We start from the raw sequence: 22,765 nt of genomic DNA on the forward strand, positions 1-22,765 counted from the left end.
ATGGGTACCAAAAATGATGAATACCAAAACAATTTTTCCCCCTGAGGAATAATGTAAATAAATTTAATGCATTCCCAAACCAAAAACACTGCACATTTTTAAGACAATATGTTAAAAGATAGGGTTGTATATCATTACATGAGAAAAACCTAAAAATTAATATATACTTAGATTAAATGAAATAAAAACCTTACCTGTTCTTATGAGAAAAAAGTGCAAAAATACACAAAATGAGATAAGACTGCCAGGAGATGTGCACAGGGCAAGAGCTGCCTCATGACTGAAGCTTTCTCCTTTATTTTGGCTGGAAAGGGTAGTGAGTCACGAGACAACCGACACCCACAACTTCTAGCTCGCGCGTTGAGTACCAAACAAACAAACAACAAGTGCCAGGACAAAATTTCCTCGTTAAAATGTGTTGAGTTCCAAATTCGATGAGTTTCAAAGCAGTTGAGTACTGAGGTACCACTGTACAATCAGCTCCTGTTCTTTAAAATGCGCTTGCAACATTTTTTTTTGCCCAATCTACTCCACCCCCCCAAAATAACAAAAATATATCTGGTGTAAGAAAGACATTAATAATGGGTTATATACCATTGATTGGGACAAAAATTAAGCATGCTTTGCTCTGAGTTCAAATATAGACAGAGGGAAATCCCTCTAAATTAATTAATTAAGAAACTAAATTTTCCTCCAATTACTTATATCTCTGTTAACCTTCAGATAAAATGAGCACCATGCAATAATAAAAGAAAATAACGAAGGTTTAAGTGTGTTTTGTTTAAAAAGGGATGCCAGCAAGTAAAATGAAGATATATTTGTAGTGTCCTGTAGAAAACATTAAGATCATAGCCATGGAATCCTTTGGAAAAAAAAGTTTAAGTACAGCCAAAAGTATTTCTCTAGTGCTATGATGACAAAGTTGACATCAGGCAGATTTCTTAGGGAGGTCACAGAAGATACATTGCCAGACAAATAAAACGCCATCTTCAGAAGGCAGAGAACCAGGAAATAGGCCTCACTGATGTCACAGTAAAATGTGAGCACAATGTGTCTCTGAGTTCTGCCAGTATAATTTCTTACGCACCCAAAAGGACACAAAAAGTTCTGTTTTTACTGAGGGCAAGTAATATAGTTGCTCCCTCTCACAGATAGTTCATCTTCTTCATCCTCCTGGAACTTAGTTGGAAGATTTAAGTCATAATTTTTCCATTCCCAAGAGAATACTGTGGTGGGCTTATGGTAGAGGAGGAGGGGGAAAAAAAGAATTAAAACAATGATTACAAATACATGAAAATCGTGTCCCATTAAGGCTGACTTCTTTTTGTACTTATTAGAAAATTAACTGAATAGTCATCAGTATGATGGTGCTGTAAGTAGTGGAATTTTCAAGAAGAAAAAGAGAGGTCAGTGTAACCAGGAGACCAATAATCAAACAACAGGCTAGCCAAGTGTTTTTTAAAACAGAAAAAAAAATATAATAATCTAGACTTGGCAAAAGAATGAATGACAGCCATTCATATCTATGGGAGAAAGTTTTTTTTTAAGTGCATTTTTTGGACTATATCGGGGAAGAGTATCTTTCCCTCGACCTTATGACCCCAGTTGCTTGAGAAAACTTGCCCTTCCAACATCTTCGTCATTTGCAACATCTTAACATTCTCCCTTTGAGCTTACTGGGAATTTTCTCCTGTTTATTTAATAACACCCTGAGCCATTTATTATTAAGATGGAGTATGGCAAGCAGAATGGACTCCAAAAATGATCTTTGCTCTAAGGAGTCAGAAGGACTGCAGCAAAGAAGGCCCTCGGGGTCCATATCCATAGTTTGGGGCATAAAGTACCTATTTTATTTTTGTTCCATTCAGATGCATGCTGGACAAACCACGTTTGAGTCCAGATGCTTGTAAGATAAGCTATGATGGTGGAAATGTGAAGGAATATGCCTTTGAGATGTGGGATAAACCCTACCTATAGATACTTAAGTTTTTAAAACCATTTTTTTATATTTTGTTGATGCTAAGTATGACAACATTTGAGAGAGAAAAAAAACCTCTTCAATGAAAGGATCAATAGATGCCAAGCTGAGTAAGGCAGTTTGTAACCATTTTATTGTAGCAAGAAGGTTAGAACTCAGTGTCTTTACTCAGTGGTGGAGCATCGGCTTTGTAGTGAAAATTCATTCCTGTCATCTCCATATAAGTCTGGGAGAAACTGGCTCATTTTCATATTTCTTGATGCGTGAGATTTTGAAAAGGCCATTTCTGAGAATAGTGCCCATGGCAATGTACAATAACGTGAGAAATTATAAATGTGTTTTCAAAGTAGGTGGTTGCATTAAAGAATGCAGCAATAATTAACTTCTGTAAATTCCTTAACCATAGAAAACTACAGCAAAACCAGCTGCTCCTCAAACAATGGAGCAAGAAATTAACTATTGCCTGCCTCTTTAAACTAACCGACTTTGTTCTGGTGCTTGTAGATGGTTCAGGAAGCTGAGAAACGTCAAATAACAAGTTCCTATTAGAAATAGTAAATGTAGTAGGATCTCTGTAAATAATAATCTCCAGTAAGTAGATTTTTCTGAAGAGAAGAAAAGTCCAAAGTTACCATTTAAGATTAATAAGGTTCAGCTATGCTGAATGAATTCCAAATTGGAGTTAGAATGTGTGAAAGGAGTAGCTAAAATCATGGCATTTTTTCAATGAGTTTTGCAATGCAGTGTGGGTTTCTATATAGATTGGGAGAAGCCAGGTTCATTTTCTATAAATATTTGCCTCGTTTTAGCTTCCTGCAGATATATTTAAGGTGTAAAACTCTTTTGTGCCCTTCAGCTCTCCTACTGTATTTTTGTCTCATAAGATAATGCCTTAAAAAAAAAGAGTGCAAGACTATGCTGGAAGGGGATATTTGGAAGGACACACACTGTTTCTTGGGCTAAAGAGTGTGGTTATTAGCTAAGGTAATTGCTTTTAGATTCAGTACATGGGTATTCAGTCAAGGTAAACCTTATCAGTGTTTAGCCAACTCAGATTAGTAATAGTTGCATTTCAGTTGAATGCAACATCAACAAAAAAAGTGCAGTGAACATATAAGGACACTTGTTTTTCCCCAATTTGCAGATTTGACAAATGCATCTTTACCTTATTCTCCTTTAAAAAAAAAACCACCTTGCATTTCGCCTATCTATCCTACACACAGCATGCTTTGAGATATTACTTTATTATGTTAGTATGGTACGTTTGCTTTGGCTGGTGCACCTTGGTCATTTATTTAACAACAGACATTGGCTACAGTCTTTCAAACCCTTGTCACCTCACACTGGGCTACAAAGGACTGCCCTTGAAGACTATCCAGGATCTACAACTAATACATAATGCAATATTCAGTATACTAACAGGGATAATCTGTTATTGCTGGGTAACACTGGAACTGTAGGAACTGCATTAGTTGCTGGTTTGTTTCCAGGAACAATTGAATGACTAATTAACTACCTTGGAAGACCACATTGTAGAAGGCTATAGTTATAAGATTTGGATGCAGTCCAAAGTAACTCAAGTGAGTCTAAGTCTATAATCCTATATATAAATTCCAATCACACACTCTTCATCAGTTTAGGGTTGAGGTATAATTCCACAGATTTTTCACTTTAATGTTTACTTCTTGCAGAAAAAATAAGATAGATGACTACCATAGTTTTACTTCCAAGAAGGCGCTTTGGGTTACATCCTAATCCGAAACTGGCTTATTCTAAGCTTGATTTCATTGCTTTCAACAGATCATATTCTCGGTATAATATAGGTAGGATTACATCCTTAGGCAGAAATCAGGGCACTGAACCTTTCAATAAATTTCAGTGAATAAGAAGTATGCATAGAATTTCCTCTTGTACCCATCTTAATCCCTTCCCTTCCATTTGCAATTGGTATGCTATCAACTTGGTACCTTATGTAATTTGTGTGATAACAGACGGTTATACCAAGCAGCTGGTGAGATAGCTCAGACTTTGCTCTAATTCAGGTTTTGCTACAGCCTTTCACCTCAAATTAATCTTCCTTCCCATTTATTCTACAGGTCCTGTGCCTAGGAGTGGCTGTCTATTGTCTCAGGTCAACAGTTCACATCCTGTCCAAGCCTTGCTAGAAAGTTTTACTGTCTTATCTGGCTGTGCAAGCAAAGGAACTACTGGATTGCCACAAGAAGTTCACGTCCTCAACGTTAGGAGTTCAGAAGAGTCTGGCCACCATGAAAGAGAGGTATGGAGGAAATCATTCTGTGTCTTAGTCTTAAATATCACTATCTTCCCAAATCTATTGCCTTCTAACTGTCTTGGACTTCAACTCTCATAATCCACCACAGTATTTTGTTGGTTTGGTTCATAATTCTGAGTTATAAGGTGGAACCCAACTTTTGTGGACAAGATTGATAAGGCTGCTTTACTTTGGAGAAGGGATACTTCAAACAACTTTGCCTGAGAAGACAACACAACTATTATCATGTTATAGTAAGAGCCCTTACACAGTTATTAAAGTGCAGTACTGCAGGCTAAACCTGCCCACAATCTAGAGTTAGATCCTTATGGGGCTCTGGTTTGACTCAGCCTTCCATCCTTCCGAGGTTGGTAAAATGAGGATCCAGATTGTTGGGGGCAATATGCAAATAATGCTTACATTGTAAGTTGCCCAGGGAATGCTGTAAAACACTGATCGTTTATTGGCTGGATGCCCTTCCTGACACCTATGTGGAGTTTGCAACAGATTTTTTTTTTATGTGTGTGTGCACTAAGAAATATCTGCTGCTACCTAGGATTGAACTCTCAACCTATGGGGTGGTATATTAGTATAAATGCTATTGCTATTGCTATTATTATATGCCTGAGGAAATAGCAAGATACAAAGATTTAATTCCAGAGATGCTGGCATTATCCTATAGATAATAGGAATGAATAGGAACACCAGGAAGAGGGAAAGAGAGAGTAATTCTTCAGAATGATGACTAGTAGCCATGTCAATCCATGAACTGTGATAGATCCACTTCCTCCAGGCCAATTTGCTTTCCAGGAAATCTGCTTAGAATGGAATTTTGGGTATGAAATATTCGGCCTGCCTAATCCACACACAGAAGTAGTAGATGTTGCTTGCAGGACTGCATTCTCACAGAAACATTTGCCCCCCACAAATCTTTAGGATGGGCTGGGATACAGACCAAATCTGTGGGAATTATAGTGATTTGCATTGTAGAAAACTGAGGCTTTCCCCATCTTGCTGATCTCCTGGAATGTTGCAGAGTTGGAATTTAACCTATGTAGAGGTTACTGTGTCATGGAAACCTGACCTAGTTCCTCTACAAATATTTTGAATTTTGAAGCAAATCTGAGCCTGTGTAGTAAGTCCTCCAGCTTGTTTTCCCCTAGTGTGGCACAGATTATGAATGCTCAGCTCTGTTATCTGATAGGGGACAGCTACTATGGTTCAGAATCATTATACTAAGATGGGTCTCCCAAAAACAGCTTCCCAAGTAATCCGTCCTTCCTGTCTTTCTGACAATGTTTTATGGCACATTCCATGCCTTCAGTTTTTCCTTTGCTTCCTGCTTCTTTACAAAAGCTGGGTTCCTGTACCTTTCGCGATGGCCCCTGAGAAAATGAGCAGGAAGTTAGGAAAAGACTTCATGACAACAGGGGAAATCGTAAGAGTATAAACAACAAGTTTAGACCAGCTTTTCCCCTTATGTTCCAGAAGCCTGGAAACAAAGCAGAGCAAAGGTTATCATTAACCTTTTTTTTTTTTGCTTCTACACAAAAAAAGTTCACGTTTTGCAGTCCCCTTCAACTTATACTGAGAACAGTCTTACTTTGTCCCCCGTGACATTTCCTGCACCGGAAGATGCATCCGGCAAAGACCAAGATTTATATGTTGACTGTACAATGCTTCTAGCATTTTGAAGGATAATTAGTATTTTTAATTTTATTTTTGATTTGTACCTTGGCTAACATGGAGAGCTAAGGCAAGCCAGTTTCCCATGCCCTTATTGAAAACATTAAAGGTTTTTATTAGAAATCCACATTGCAAGTCCCATTAGTTTTTGTTTGGTTCCTTAAACTTATCCCTTTACAGGTTCTGCCAAATTTACATGCCTTATATGCTGAGAGGAGACACGATTTTTTTCTTCTAGCAAATCCTTCAAAATTAAACATTCTTCTGCTATCCTAATTCTCCTAAATATATAACGTGTGGAACCTGCACTTTCTGATATTTTCTTAGAACATGTAGAAAACCAATCTCTCATATGTAATCACTACGTATTCCAAGCGCTGAGTCTTCTGATGAAGTGAATAAAGATTATTTACGTCTGCATTTTAGATTATTACAAAGAAGTGTTCGTTCAAATGTTGTGAAAAGGAGTTTGAATTTCAAGCACTTCCAGTGCATCAGAAATGTGCTGCCAGACTATTGAGATGGCAGGTTGTGCCTCCGTTAAATGTTGCCTGTTTTCCTTCATTTTGCAATTGTGCTTTGAAAAACAATACTGGAATTTAGCTTATTTAAGATATATTAGTGCAAAGCCACACATATCTACCCACAGTGGGAAAATAAAATCTCACTGAGTTCATTCATTCCCAGATAAGTGAATCCATAACTGCAAACTAAAAACAGGTGGAATCATTTATTTCTGTAGTATATTTGACATAGGAGGAGGGAGGTGTGTTGGATATGTTTGCCATTTGGAGTGATTTGTAAAAATAATAAAGGCAGGATATACATACATACGTACATACTGTACATACATACATACATACATACATACATACATACATACATACATACATACATACATTCAGTTGCATAAGTGACTGCTTGTCATTTTTTAAAAAGTATTACTAGCTCCTTCAATCTTTGGATCAGTCAAGTATTACAAATTCTAATTGTGGCTAACTTTTTAAATAGCTCGTCAAAGTTCATAGAGTTTGGAACTGAGGTTTTAAAAATTATTCTTCATATTTCCCCCTCTGTTATCTGCCATTCCCCAAAGTGTGCTAGCCATGGGGAATGGTGCAGTTGCCCTCATAGCCCAGGATTCTCTGGGATCCACCATGCACCGTTTACTTCAGGCGGTCCTCTCTTTCTATTGAGAGGCCCTTGCAGCTGTCATATCCAAATCATACTAGGCCTTCATTCTTGAAGCAACTTTGGAGAATGCTCTTCCGCAGCTTCTGCAGCCTCAGAAAACTGGGCAAAAGCACGCCCCATTCTCATGTAACACATCCAGATGGCCCAGAGGCCACACAACAGCACACCCCTTCACAGTCTCCAAAAATCACACATAAATATGGGGCATGTTTATCTGCTTATCCCTTTAAGTCTTTCTTAATTTCCACAGACAGTGCTAGTAAAATTCAGTGCAAACGCATAGAGCTTCAAGACATTGGGGAAGGGATTAAAAATGTCAATGGACAGAATGAAAGAAAACTGTGTTATGTATGCAATTTGTGTTTCTGCTCATATGGCTCCCATAATTTTCAGACTTCCGTGACAGAGTGAGGATATCATAACTGATGCAACCTCAGACTGTAGAAAGACAATAGTCAATATGTCTCTGAGCATTCTGAGAGCAAATCTAATTTTTGTCAAGGGCACTTGTAATATCTAACAATCTGCCACCTATATTATTAAATAGTCCTTGTGGATGAACAGAGGAGATTGACTAAAATACTGTCAAGTCACTATCAGATTTATCTATTGCTGTGCTGTAGTAATATTGCAAGGAATAAAATGGCGGCAACCATGTGCTAATTGGTGCAGATCACTAGCTTAGTCTTCTGCCCCTGTAATGCTTCCCCAGCATGGCCTGTTTGCTTACTTGGAGAAAACTGGTAGCTTCATCAACACTTCGGGGGCCTGTGTGGTAGCTGACACCTGTGTAGGATCCAAATTGTACTGGTTGTGTCGAAGAGCAACAAAAATAATTTACTCAGGAAAACTAGACTGGAGCCTGCTTATTCGACAACGCACAAATCAGCTAAAAGCAAATAACTAGTTGAAAACAACAACCATTGGAAAGACAACTTATGCCAAAATGTGAGATTCTTCTTGTCAAATAAATAAGGTTTTCTTTTAGGACAGAAGCTGGAGATGTTGCACGGTGAAACAAGGCAGATGATTTGTGTGGCGTCTGTTTATAATAGCTAAAAGCATGGCAGACTGCAACAGAGAGTGCCTCTCCTGTCTCATGATTTGAGAGATTTTCACTTGAAGGCATAAAAATTCCCAGGAGCTTTTGATATCTGTGATAATATTTATCTGGAGAAAACTCAATTCCTTAAGATTAAATTTTGCAGCGATCTAGCTATTTGAGACATTTGTGAAATGCTGTAATTGGTATGAGAAGGGAGCAAGGTGAACTTTACAGAGGATTTGTCAAAAGTTTGATGGCGCTTAATAAAAGTGTTCCTAAATTATGAAGCCGTGTTTATCAAATGCTTGTTTCCTGTGGAGCAACATTATGACAGAAGTTTATTTCTTCTTATCTACTTGGACACATTTTCTGCTTTGGTTTCTCAAATAGAGCTTGAGTCCAAAACTGCCTCTAAGGAATTCTAGGATAGTACAGCGAAGACTTGTTATTATTTAAGACAATTCAGTAACTTATCAGTGACGAAAGCAGATCTCTCTCTCTCTCTCTCTCTCTCTCTCTCTCTCTCTCTCTCTCTCTCTCTCTCTCTCTCCCCCCTAAGTGACTGCACAATTTACAAAATCATAATATAAAAATGTTATTTAAAGCACAATTAAAAACAGCTTAAAAACAAGGTTAAACGTACTAGTTGAAAGTAAAAAATCAAAGTTAAACAGTTAACAGATAAGGTATTCCAGACACACTTTTCTCTGGTTTTGGATGTTGGTTCTTTTCCTCCCTTTGTGGCAATTTTGTGTTCATTATTTGGAATTCAACTTGGCCCATATACAAACCTAAGGTGTTTTGAAGTCATTCAGGTTGCATTTCCTTTGGACTTCGGTACCCCAAAATGCACTCCCAATGCAATTTTGAGGCTTGAAGATAATAAGTATTAAGGCTCAGGCTAGGATAGGATTCCAATCTCAGGATTTAGAGTCTACAGACATGATGCCTCTGCTGTTTTCAGACAACTACCGTACCAATGAGCACTGTATCTGCATATCTACTCGTGAGCACTGTATCTGTGTAGAGGAATTGTGCAATCTTGGCCTGTCTGCTGAATACTTAGGTCAATTAATCCAGGAGAAAGCCAAATCACTGGTAAAAGAGAATCAGGGACACTGATCATCAAAATGATCTCACTAGGGTCCCTGAATTGTATCTCCAGATGTTAGATAACCGCAAGCAACCTACTGCGTAGTAACAATACAATTGATACAAAAGTTAGATACAATCTATCTAACCCTGAGCTAATATAGATGGCCTTTTCCAGAGCTCACTGTGATGTCAGCTCTATTGGCAGGAAGATTTCATGGGACTTCTTATTTGCAGAGATTTTGACTTTGTGGATCCAGGGAAATAGAAACTCTTGCTTATTTCTCATATGGTGTCCTTTTTATAATGCCCCAAGGCCTGCTCTGATCTTCCCAATCATCTCCAAATCTGAGGGATGCCCTGATAAATTTTATGGTTATTACTTTTTAAGGGATGCTAACGCCACACTCACCTACCAATTTGGCCAGATAGTTTTACCAAGTCATACAAGTGGGCAATTTTTTTAATTAGATATATCCTTTTATTGTCCTGTTGTTCTTTCCCGAATAATGAATTGTTGTATTAAACTATTTCTCTTTTTACTGTAAAAGCTGGTTAAAGACTGATAAAGATATTTGATTTGATAATACTTGGGCAAGATTTGCTTTTCTATTACTTTACTCACTAGCTATGGTGAGAAGCATTTCCTAATTTCATTCAGAATCACTAATTTTTTATAGATAGCTGTTGGAACTACTGTATATGTTAATGTTGTCAATTAATTGTCTTGATTTGATTTGATTTGTGTGTGTGTGTGTGTGTGTGTGTGTGTGCTACAAGTGAACATCTAAAGCTTTATTTCTAATCTAATTAATAAAACCTGCTTGCACAGAAAACCTGATTTGTTCAGTGTGGATTCAGTGTTGTTGTTGTTAATGTTTAGTGTTCAGCCAGCAATTATTCAATTTATTTATTTGGGATAGATTTGTCTTTGAGATTATTTTCTAAACTACTTCAAAAATTACTGGTCATCAATTTTGAAATTCTTTTGAAGTTAGTCACCAGAACTTTCAGAGGAAGCTGTGTAGGGCCACAATTCAGTTTACCTTGAACTTTATTTCTAAGAGAAATATTAGTGTAATCATAGTTTAGTCTTAACAAGATAAGAACCAATTATTTTCAGCAGAGTTTGCTTTCATCACAGCTGTTCAGAGGTTGAGGCTAAGGAGTTCAAGCAGTTTAATAAATAGATCTGTCTTGCCTTCACTGTTTTGCTTCAGCTATGTGGGAGCAATTACTGAGATATATTTATAAATAGGTGCATATAAACTTTAATTTACAGAAAACCGTGGTTTGTCTTATGAAAGAGTTAAACATGCTTCAAACATGTGGATAGCTTAAGTTGAATGCCTGCTCTTTGTCAATAGGGAGAGAATAATACAGATACATATATTGCCATAACAAATTTTCCTCTAATATACTATATTGTTAGAGTATCACTTAGGGCTGTAAAGCACTGTGAAGCGGTATGTAAGTCTAGGTCAGAGGTCTTCAAACTTGGCCCTTTTATGACTTGTGGACTTCAACTCCCAGAATTCCTCAGCCAGCATCCTCAGCCAGCATGCCTGGCTGAGGAATTCTGGGAGCTGAAGTCCACAAGTCATAAAAGGGCCAAGTTTGAAGACCCCTGATCTAAGTGCTATTGCTATATTTTATCCCATCCTCTAATATTTTTAATACAGACATCCTTAACAGATCTCAGTCTTAAATTCAGATATTTTTGGAGTCTTATGACTCATATGCTTCTTTTTACACTGGCTTCTGTTTCACTCTAAATTTGATATTTCCTGTATTTCTTCTGAGGCACATCTTTTAACTGATCAATCTCTGTCAAATTGCTGGAGAAAAACTAATTTGTAGATTGAGTTTTTCTTTAATTTTACAGCCATGTGGCTATTGTTTCCTACTTTAAAACACTATTCTGTATTTAATCCAAAAGCATGCCCTTGTTAAATGGCCTGTCACGAGGAATTAGTTAAACTAACTTTTAAGATATTTTGCACTTGATAAAGAAAAGACTGCTGTCCTCTATATCTTAAACTGGGAGTAAATCACAGGAAGCTTTAGGTAAACTTCCAAGAAGCTAAGCAGAAGCTCAGATTGCAAATATCTTTAATTTTTTAATATTTTTAGAAATGCTGATATTTATTTATTTGGCTTAATATTTCTCCAGACGTCCAAGGTCCCTCAGCGATAAGTGTACAATAATGCAACTTGAGATTAAAAGTTAAAATTTAAAATTAAAACAATCAAGTGAAACAAGTTGAATTCATAACTGAAATTAACAGAACCAGTAATTAACCAGCTTTAATCAGTAGTTAACTGATTTTTCTTTGCAAGAGCCAAGAATTAGTACCCTCTTTTTTTTTTTTTTGCAGACAATGCATTCCAAATTGCTGGAGCAACAGAGAAGATTCTGTCCCCTGCCAAATTTGTGATAGGTGAAGCTCCCTTAGCTGATTTCAGGAAGGCTTTCTGTTCAATAATCTGATGCTTGCTGTTTTTTGTTTTTTGTTTAACTTTGATGGATTGCTTGAGTCATGCCTGGACAAGTAAAGCATACTTATGCAATTGCTCTTGGATCTCCAGCAGCACTTAAAAAGGCTAGATGTAAAAGTGAAGTAGAGCTTTCATTTTTAAAAGCGGTGAGATGGGCATTGCAGCTTTCCTCACTGATTTTCTGTTGAAGAGCGATACAAGGATTTGCAGATAGTGACCACAACTGAGGTTGCAATTTCTGTTGCTAAGTGAGACATTTAGTGAGTCTTGCTCCATTTTACGACCATTCTTGCCCCAGTTGTTAAGTGAGTTACTGCAGTGGTTAAGTTAGTAACAAAGTTGTTCAGTGAATTTGGCTTCCCCATTGACTTTGTCAGAAGGTTGTGAAAGGTAAAATCACACAATCCCGGGACACCGCAATTGTCCTAAATATGAGCGAGTTGCCAGGCGTCTGAATTTTGATCACGTGACTGTGGAGATGCCGCAATGGTCATACATGTGAAAAATGGTCATACGTCACTTTTTTTTCAGTGCCTTTGTAATTTCGAACGGTCACTAAATAAACTGTTGTAAGTCGTGGACTACCTGTGTATCCCAGAAGTGCAATTGTGCTTCCCATGCAAGTTAATTTCTTTATATGTTTTGGTTAGTATTTTCCATTCTCTATTGTTAATGGATTCATCAAGACAAGGTTATTGGACAGGTCAGATTTGTTACTGAAAAATTAGCAAAAGCAAAATGGCCGGGCATCATGAGTTAGTTTTTAGAGAACAGCTTCTCAGTTTCCATGGAACAATTGGCATTGTTTGTCTATATTTTCCTCCTGTTGAATAAGAAGTAGACCATTTTTGTCTCCCATGAATGGTGCAATATATTATATTTCCCCTCTGTGCAATGAATCGAGAGATGTGGATTGTTTTGAGTTTTATGCAAACATTTGGTAAAGTCAAAGTTTTTACAGGTGATTGCACTTTACTTTAAATCCGTATCTGCTTTGCAGATATGGAAGAATGGCTTTGGTAGCTTTAGTTTAAATTACTGGTTTTATACATCCATCACTCTCTTAATGTTGCAGTTGCTAACAACAGCGAAGCTGCAATCCTATTCCCAATTGCTGAACTATTCAGGTTGAAGTTAGTGAGTCTACCCATATGCTTCGGATCATACACAGATTGTACTGAAAAGCTAGTGACCACTGACCAAAAAGCTGTTAAATTCGCCTATTCCAGGGGTAGGCAACCTTGGCTCTTTTATGACTCCTGGACTTCAACTCCCAGAATTCCTGAGCCTGAGCTTGCCTACCCCTGACCTATTCCCATCAGTCCTATTGTTTTCACTTTGAGGTTGCATCCTAGTGGTAATTGCCGAGTGGAAGAGGAAAAAAGGAAAGGAATATTGTGAATTAGTGACTCTATGCTCTCCTTAAATCCTCAGCTGAGGTTGCAAGTTATAGGGTCTTATAGAAAGACTAGCGCTGTCCAGCAGGTGGTGATCCTTCATCTTTTCTTGTGTTTTATTATTTAATCTTGTCCTGCCTTCGGGCGCTATGGAGAATAGCTTGACTCCCTCTTCTTTGTGGCAGCCCCTGAGATATTGGAATACTGCTATCATGTCCCCCCTCGTCCTTCTCTTCATTAAACTAGACATACCCAATTCCAGCAGCCGTTCCTTATATGCTTTAAACTCCAGTCCCCTAATCATCTTTGTTGCTCTTCTCTGTACTCTTTCTAGAATCTCAACATCTTTTTTACATCGTGGTGACCAAAACTGTATGCAAAGACACTTACATTTTTTAAAAGCAGGGCAGTGCTCCCCAAATGAGAACCAAGGGGATAAATAGGAAGGGAATGTGTAGTAGAGCAATTACAGATCTTTATCCCCAAGTCTAGCGGCCTGAAATACTTCTACCTGGGAGCAGCAAGGTGACACAGGCATTTGGGGACAGAATAGACAATATTGCTTCTTCCCATTGTTAAAAGAACTTAATAGAATGTGCATAACTTCCGATGTTGATTTTATTTATTTTAATTTTAATTTTAATTTTAATTTTAATTTTAATTTTAATTTTAATTTTAATTTTAATTTTAATTTTAATTTTAATTTTAATTTTAATTTTAATTTTAATTTTAATTTTTAAAATATAGCATTCATTATATGATCTGATACACACATACTATGTATATATATCATATGTGTTTCCTATATAAACAGACATTCTGCGATACATAGATAATAATCAGAGCATGTTCACACATATGTGCTAATAAGATCAATTCCAGAATCAAAGTTATCTAACTACCCCATTGCCTCCCTCCCTCTCCACTTCTGCTTTTTCCACATTGGCATCAAAATCTCAATCTGTCTCCTGTTTTCTTGCTGATACAATTACAAATATAAATCTTCTAAAGCAAAGAAACTCAGAGGTTGACTCAATTATTCCTAATATGTCAGTTGTATGCTATTTTACAATATATAGGTCTATAGTTTATGTGTTTTTTAAAAAACTGTTTATTTCTGAGTTCTGATCAAATTAATACGTCTAGGGCAGGGGTAGGCAACCTTGTCTCTTTTATGACTCGTGGACTTCAACTCCCATAATTCCTGGGCATAGCTGGCTCAGGAATTCTGGGAGTTGAAGTCCACGAGTCATAAAAGAGACAAGGTTACCTACTCCTGGGTCTAGGGTTGGGCAAATTATTCGTTAAAATTCAGTGCTGATGGAATTTTTTGTGTGGTAGACATGGATAAAGATACTGGCAATGTTTTATAGTGTTTGCAACTACTGCCAGTAGCAGAGCTACATTTTATACCAATTCCTTGGGTGTTTTGCTTCTAAGGACTACTAAAACTTTAATTTACAGAACACGTTTGATAAAAGAAGTCTTTCTTTACAGCTAACTCAAGATGGGATTATTGAAAAAGATATACTCTGTTTAGAACAATAGCATTTAAATTGTTTTCCTGAGACTGTACGGCCTGCATTAGCTGGAATTATTTAATATTGGCTGGGGAATTCTTTGAGCTGAAGTTCAGACAATCTTAAATATGCCAAGGTTGAAAAACAATACTGTAGGATATGATAACACAATCTTGAAAGTCTGATAGAGATGCCCTTTGCTCTCTCTTATACCAAAGAGAATCTTAAGTTTCACCCTGTCTTCTTTCCCAAGGCTCAGTGGATGTTTACCTAACTATTCTGGCATACCTTCAAAGTTAGCTCTGCAATCCTGCACACTGAGACTTCTTTAATGAGAGTTGTCTTATTAATACATTTAGATACCATCCTTTCTTTGGATGCACACTGTTCTTTCACTTTTTTTTATTCTTACAACATCTTTATGAATCAGCTTAGGCAGATAAATAGTTAATGGCATCAAGTCACCCATTGAACTACACCAGGGGTAGGCAACCTTGGCTCTTTTATGACTCATGGACTTCAACTCCCAGAATGCTGGCTCGGGAATTCTGGGAGTTGAAGTCGACGAGTCATAAAAGGGGCCAAGGTTGCCTACCCCTGAACTATACCCTCTCCTTGATTAGTGTTCCAAAGACTTGGTCATTAAACAAAATGGTCTCTAAGGGAACACATGGCTGAGAGAGAGACACACACACACTGTGGAGATCACTGGTTACTGCCATCTCATTCAGATATGGTCTCTTGTAGTATTCTGTGCCTGAGAGATTCCGCTCTCTCTTTTTTGCCCCCTCACAGGGCAAAGAGATGTCTTCCTGAGCTGTTTTTCTTAGGAGCATGTTGGTCCCTAAAAGTGCTATTTTTTTTAACTGTTAGCTATCTGAGCCAGTTAACAAGCTCAGTTCTGTGATCTTAATTAGTTGACTAGAACCCTCCAGGGTGCTCAGCTGCTGCCTGAAACTGATCAGACCTTAATCAGTTTTGCATTTAAGTTTTTGTCAGATACATGAAATTTGGTTGTAAATGCACCCGAGTCAAATAAAATGAAATTTTATTAGTGTATTTGTGCTAAATGAGAAGTGGCTTTACTATTTTTTACCTGAAATTTACCTCTTTCCCCAAATATTGTTCTTTAAAATGGAGAGTATATTTTAAATTTTCCAAGAATGTGTTGATGAGGCAGACAAATATGAGGTTGGCCTAGCCTTATATACAATATCATGTACCTATAAAATTTGGGGAGACAGTAATTCATTTTGATTGTAAGATTTGATATAAGATGAAGTTATAATCTTTTGTTTTTGTTATACTTACTTTAAAATGTCTAGTTCACTTGATTATGATCAGATAACTAGCATAGTACTAAAATGATTTTAGAAACGATGTGAGTTTAGATTATGAGTGAAAGTGAAATCCTTGTAGCATATATCATCTGCTGGACATTTTTTATAAATTGCTAGTGAGGTATGACTTAGAAACCAAACAAGTCAAAGATTATATGATTAAACAGATGCTAAATTTGGATATAGTAATAGATATGCAACAATGAGAATTTCAATGGAAGAACATTTTATTCACTCCAAATAGTAGAGATAATTGTATAAGATTGATATATTACTCAATCCTGATTGCAAAACGGACAGTCCATTCTCTAAAGATTGCCGAAAAAGTAATGAGCAGATTGGGTCATTCTTTCTTATTTTGTGGCAACTGGGTAAAACTCAACAATTCTGGAAAATGATTCGTACCCAAATGAGACACATCTTAAAAGCTGAATTTTATTTCAACTATTTTTTTAAAATTAAATTTTATTAAACATATTTCCTAAAATATGTAAAAAGTATGTACATGCAAAGTGTTGCAAGGATATTGTATGCCTTTTCCTGGAAACGTTCTTTGATCTTTTCATTGGAAGAATGATTAACCAAGCTGTGGGAATGTATTTTGATGCTTAGAATGACTTCATATTTTAAAAGTTAATATGACAGTGGCAATATCAAAGACACATTGTAACATCATCAATTAACAATGATTGAAGTTGTCAGAAGAGCAAGAGCCATAACTTTGTGTCTCCTTTGACACCTGAAGCCATAAAGGAGGAGGAGGAGGAGGAGGAGGATCATCTGACAGAATTTAATTCAAACTGGAAACCATTTCTAAATCACAGTTAAATACACAAACCTGTACTACATATAAAATGTGGGTTTCTTTATGCATAGAGTCTATATTTCAATTTTATGAAATTTTAAAATCAGAACACACTGTAAGATTGGAATTTATTGTCTCCTTTGGTGACACATTTTATGTTGGGTACATGTCCTGATATTTATGCTTTGATTAGAGTTTAATAGTGATGTCTAGTCTTTTTATTTGCATGGGCACTGGTGCTCCTAATGTGCTGAAAGTACAGTATGTCCAAAAATCTGCTGTATACTTAAAAATGAATTTGGTTTCCATAGTAGATTTGTGGGTTTATCAACAACAGAACACTGATGAAACACTTGCTTGAAGATGGAAAGTTTGAAATCATCAGTGAGAGATATGATTCAACATGTTTAATCACCAGATAAATCAACCCTAAATTTAATTGATTTAATAGAGACTCATTTTAATTCATTATGGTATGTTTGAATTGGCGACAGTTGTTTTTCAGACTATTTTGGTTTTGATGTGTTGTTGCTTCTAAGGAACATAACAGCAGCAACAGAAAAAAAAAATCTTAACTTTGAAGTGCGATACTATTTGGTTTCATCCTCAAGCTATCTTGTAACTATTCCACAAGAAAAAGTCCATATTTTGAGATCTGGGGAACATGCAGACCAAAAATAAAATAGTTCTATATTGCTCTCCCATCTTTCCACAGTTAGCATGTTAAAGAGCCTGAAATGGCACCTGTTTACCCATTCCGTTGCTGTGCATTTTCAGCTTGTTATTCTGCAACTTATCTGTCCAACAAACACTTGTCAAATGTGGATTTCTTCCTTAGTAAAAGTTACGGGTTAGAAGTTATGTGCCTTTTAAAAGTTATGTATGCATATTATTGCTGTCACCTATGGAGGAATATAAATATTGTCACATGGTATATTCTTTTCTATACTGATATACCTTCTGCCCCCCTTCAAAACATAATATAGCTAGCAGGTTGGATTTTCTAGTTCTCTGACTAGGATGGTAGGGTTTGAATGTGCTGGGATAGTGGAGAGAGAGATAAATAATGATCCTAAGATAGTTTCATTTTGCTGGGCAGGGGAAGGGGGGATGGAGTGAAAGGACTGGGTGTCTAAAGAAATAATAAGCAAGGAATGGAATTTAGAGAACAGACCACAGATAATTCTATGATATACTGTAACCCTGGGAGATTTCATACTGTTCTTGTTTAGGCCTCAAAATGTACAGAAATCAGTAACTTGATCCCAGAACCAATTTTAAGATTTACGTGTGTATTATTAATAAATCATCAGCATCTGGATGTAAATAATTGAACAAAAATTATTTACGACACATTGTCTAGTAGGAGATAAATGCAGGACATGACATGTATTCAAAACCTTTGTAGAGCCCTACAATTATTGGTTTTAATAGTCCCCAGACTGAATACGGCTATTTGAAAAATATTCTTGGTTTTTTTCCCCTCCCATTTTTCTGTTCCCCCTCCCCCTGTCCTTCTCAAAATGGCTTAGATGGAAAACTCTCTTGGCTGGATTTCCTCAGCAACTGGGAGTTAAATCTTCATTCTAGATATTTTTATGTAAGTTTGATGTTAAGAAGCAAGGCCAGGTTTTTTTGCTCTCAGTTATATCCTGGTTGACCTGTTCACTATCACTTGTTTTGCTGTTTGGCAAAGCAGGGAGCTGATAATGCAGACAGACACATATGAAGTTTGTGTACATATTGTATTTCAAAAGATGCTCAATCCATATTATGAAGTATATGTCTGTCTTGGTTTGACTGGGCCTAAACATCAGCCAAATTTCATGGTTTTGCATTGCCAACCACAATTTTGCCTAATTGGAACATAGCTGAGTGCTACTGTTGTAGGAAACATTATATGGATCTGGGGCATTATCTAAAACAGAATGCTTTTGTTAATTGTTGGTTTAGCTTTGTTTCAGGTTCTTGCTCATTTGATTTTTATCTAAATATTACTTATTCTGCTCTGTTTGTAAGACCTGGAAACATATTATATATGGAATCTATGAGTAAAGAATTGTGTTTCTAAATTTTGTTCAATAAAAATAGAAGCTAAACAACACCAGAAATATTTAGCATATTGGTGAAGGAGCATGTTTTAGACATCAGCATTTGAAAAAAACTGGATCAAATGCAGCTTCTGAAAACTACAATAGCTGTGTTATTCATGCTGTTGAGTTAATATCAGCCTCAGGTGGGAAATACTAGTGAAATCTGCCCGAGGAGATTCAAGACAGGTCAATGCAACAATCAATGTAGCTCAGTTTGTCCTATCTCGAGGGCAGTGTTTCTCAACTTTGAAACTTTAAGGAGTATGGACTTCAATTCCAATGCTGGCTGGGGAATTTGAGGAGTTGAAGTCCACATTTTTTTAATAGTTGCCAAAGTTGAGAAATGCTACTCTAGTGGTACCACCAAAGTGAGGCAGAAGGATAGCTTGAACCTAAGATGGAATGACTGTTGGATGACTCCCGTCTGCATGCTACTGTAGATCAAATGTTGCTTTCTTCTGGTTGACATTATGGTTCTAATTATAATTTTGGATTTCTCCTTGAGCTCTTTGCTCATAGTTGGATGTCCATATACATTTTCTAAATTTTCTTTAAACAAAACGTGGTGCAATTGTATTTATAATGTTGTGACAATCATCTTAACAGCTTTCTTCAAGGTAATTTGGAAAGTCTAATCCTGGTGTATTGAACTACAGTTTCCTTGAGTGAACCATGTTGGGTTGAGATTATTGGAATTAATTGTGGTCCAACACATCTAGAAAGCAACACATTAAGTAGATTACTTTAGAGGTGCAATGGACTAGTTTTTAATCCAGCCAGTGAATCAGACTCATATAAGAATTCCTTCAAGACATAATGTTTGAATTTTGTGATTTAAAGACAGACATTTCTCAGGCTTAGAACTCATTTTTTTCCTCTCCCATGCTTTTCTGAACAGCTGTCTCAGTATGGGCACTGTAATTTGATATATTTTACCCTGCATTATTAGCACAATTTTGTAATGGCTGTTTTGAAAAGAAAAAAAAACTATGCTGTGAATTAATCTGGAGTCCTTCACACTAGCAAGGTGGTTCAGCATTTCAAAACCTTAGATATTTACTTTTATAATGACATTGTGTGTGGGAGTGTGTATTGTGTGGGATTTCAAGTCCTAAAGTTATATAAAGCTAAAAGGGTTTGTTGGTTTTCTTTTTACTTTAATCATTTTCCAGTATTTGTGCCTTAGCCTGTTCTTTGTAATATAAATTACTCTGCCAGAATAATGGGCATGAGCCCTCAGAATGTTTTTGTAATTTGGTTGCTGTGGTAATAATATTCAGCCTTCCACAACCTTGGCATCTCCAGGGAGACCAAATTTGTTGCCGTCTTTACCAACTGGATATTGTCTATGTTTGTAGAACATTTCTGAAAGCAATTCCTAATTGTATAAGTTTGCACTGAAATATATAAATGCCCATGTTTAAGGTACAAAATAAAGTCAGTGTCCTTTCTAAAACAAAAAGAAAAAATGAGACTTTTCTAAAGGCATGGCCATTTATGTTTTAACTATAATGCTGAACTTGCATTTTCCTTTTGATTAAGTGCTGGTAAATTGATTTTTAAAAAGGGAATTATGATCTTTCTGGGAGAAAACATTTTCAGAATATAGATTAATGGATTGTGCGATTTGATGTTTCTTATATAAAAAACACCCTGGATATAGAACACTAGAGAGTTACGAAAAATAATTCTGTTCTTTTCTTTGACACATAACTTTTCTACATGTGAAAGCCTATTTAAAAGGTAGACAAACATAGAATTTTTCTATCCAAATTTTGACATATTATAATCCAAGGTTCACTTTATCACATGTTTTGCTTAAAAGTGGCCCTGACTTTTAATTAACTTGCCTTTATTGGCATAATCCTGACTCATTAATTGTGGCATGCCTCATGTACTCCCAAATCTATCCTTGTCCTTAGACTTTTCATTTTATCTGCTGATTGTGTCCTGTTTTATTTGGTGTATCTTTAATTCTTTAACAAAGAAGGAAGTTGAATAAAAAAAATCTTGTTTACACAGGCCCTTAAAGGAAACATGCCACTATGTGGGGGTTAGTATGTCCTGTATTCCAAACATTGATAAGGCGAAACAAATTTCCAAAACAAAATAAACACATCTCCTGATTTACAAACAAGGAGAGCTTTTATGATAATTGCCAGAACGGAAGATTTTTGTACCCTTGAACAGGTCTTTTTCACAGTTGGGCCACACACTATCATTTACAGATGCAAAACATCCTTTCTGATAGTTCTTTTAATTAGCAAACCACCTCTTACAGTTTTCTATGTTACGTCTAGATTTCCTCTCTACAGACTCTTCAGCCTACGCTTTGCAAAAATGATATTCTCTTCTTGTGTCCTGAACAGGGTTACAAGATGCATGTGCTTCTTGATCCTGCAGGAATCTATAATATCAAAGATTGCAAATTCAAGGGAACTATCTGAAAATGGGAATCAGGAAATCTGAAAATCTGGAACCAGGCTGCGAACCGAAAGAGCATTGTTTCTCGATCCTGGCACTTTTGTCCTGTGTGGACTTCAACTCCCAGAATTCCACAGCCAGCAAGATTGAGAAACATTTCTGTAGAGTCTGACATGTTTTCAGAATGTTGTATTGCTTGTTCTTTCCCCCTCTTTTTCATCATATTATGTTATTGACATTTGCATGACATAAGACAATGCCCCCCTTTTAAGTCCTACTTTACTATGTCAAAGGGCTTAAGATTAAGGTGTTAGTGTCTCTACTATTGCTGCTCATTTTAATTAGCAGATTGAGTGGTTTCAAATAAGGATGTTCTTGCCAGCCCTGGTCCTTGAGGAGAACTATGCCTAGCGTGTAAAAACTATGATTTTGAAGTTTCAGTTTCAATTTTTAACTCGGTCATGAGCTAAATGTGTTCTTAAGTGTACCTTCCCACCTTCATGCCCCCCACTTCTGCCTATAACTGAGAAAATTCCATGTTTTGGGGGCATGGTGCATTTTTATTTGGCAAGATGCCTTCAGGGGCCTCTCCCTGAGAGTAGCACATCCTTTGCTTCCATCCCGTTGCTCTTCACATTGCCTTACTTGCATGTCCAATCTTGCCACTGTTGGGAGGAGGAGGGCTGGAGAGAGGAAAACACAAAGAAGGTATTAATTCTTCCACATTTTTCTGTTTCTATCTTCTTGCCTGGAAAAGACATGAGCATGCCAAATGATGCTAGTCTTGACATTTCGTTCATCAGTTAAGTAATCCTTAAGCGCTGTTGACTTGGAGATTTAGCCTCACTCTTTCTATAGAAAATACAAAAAATATTTCAAATCTGTGAGCAAGTCTATGTGCAAATTACCAGGTGGCTCCTGAAGTAATTAAGCGCCTACAGCAGAAGTGCTAATTATTATTAATTTATTCTCAATTGGATCAAGTGGTAGTTCCAGTGTCTTGACTTATTTGTTTATATCTTACAGGTTGTTTTGCATTTGAATCCAATTGCTTCGATGCATATTCATCAGAAACCATTGGTGTTCCTCCTGAACTCTCCTGTGCCTCTGACATGGAAAGTGAAAACAGAAAGACTTGCTTTGGGGATTCAGAGACTTTTCATTGTAAGTATTTGAAATATCCCGATCTTGTGTAATGTTCATAATGTTTCATATGCGACTGATGGATATGGACAGAGAAAAATACATTTTAATTTCAGCAAAAATCTCTTAAGGGCCGTGTGGAAGCTTATTTGAATTTTTGTTTAACATGGGTGATGGTAGAGGGAGGTTATAGGATTGCCCTTACCGTGTGCTTATTGACTACGGCAGGCTTCGTGCTTTGATCAGTGATGGCGCCTCTGACAGATCACTAGCTTTA

General features: G+C 36.7%; 1 protein-coding gene across 1 annotated transcript in view; it reads left to right on the forward strand.

Annotated features, from left to right (window-relative positions):
* Positions 1-4,032: 4,032 nt before the first annotated feature.
* The window catches only part of TGFBR3 (transforming growth factor beta receptor 3), a gene marked incomplete at its 5' end in the record, with an annotated part of 85,451 nt that continues 66,718 nt past the window's right edge, over positions 4,033-22,765 (forward strand). Inside the window, 2 exon segments of the mRNA XM_029283919.1 lie at positions 4,033-4,256; positions 22,372-22,509. Coding sequence (XP_029139752.1) covers positions 4,033-4,256; positions 22,372-22,509 — 362 coding nt within the window.

Source organism: Protobothrops mucrosquamatus, unplaced genomic scaffold (genome assembly GCF_001527695.2).
Source record: "Protobothrops mucrosquamatus isolate PMUCROS unplaced genomic scaffold, P.Mucros_1.0 scaffold_92, whole genome shotgun sequence".
Classification (NCBI taxonomy): domain Eukaryota; kingdom Metazoa; phylum Chordata; class Lepidosauria; order Squamata; family Viperidae; genus Protobothrops; species Protobothrops mucrosquamatus.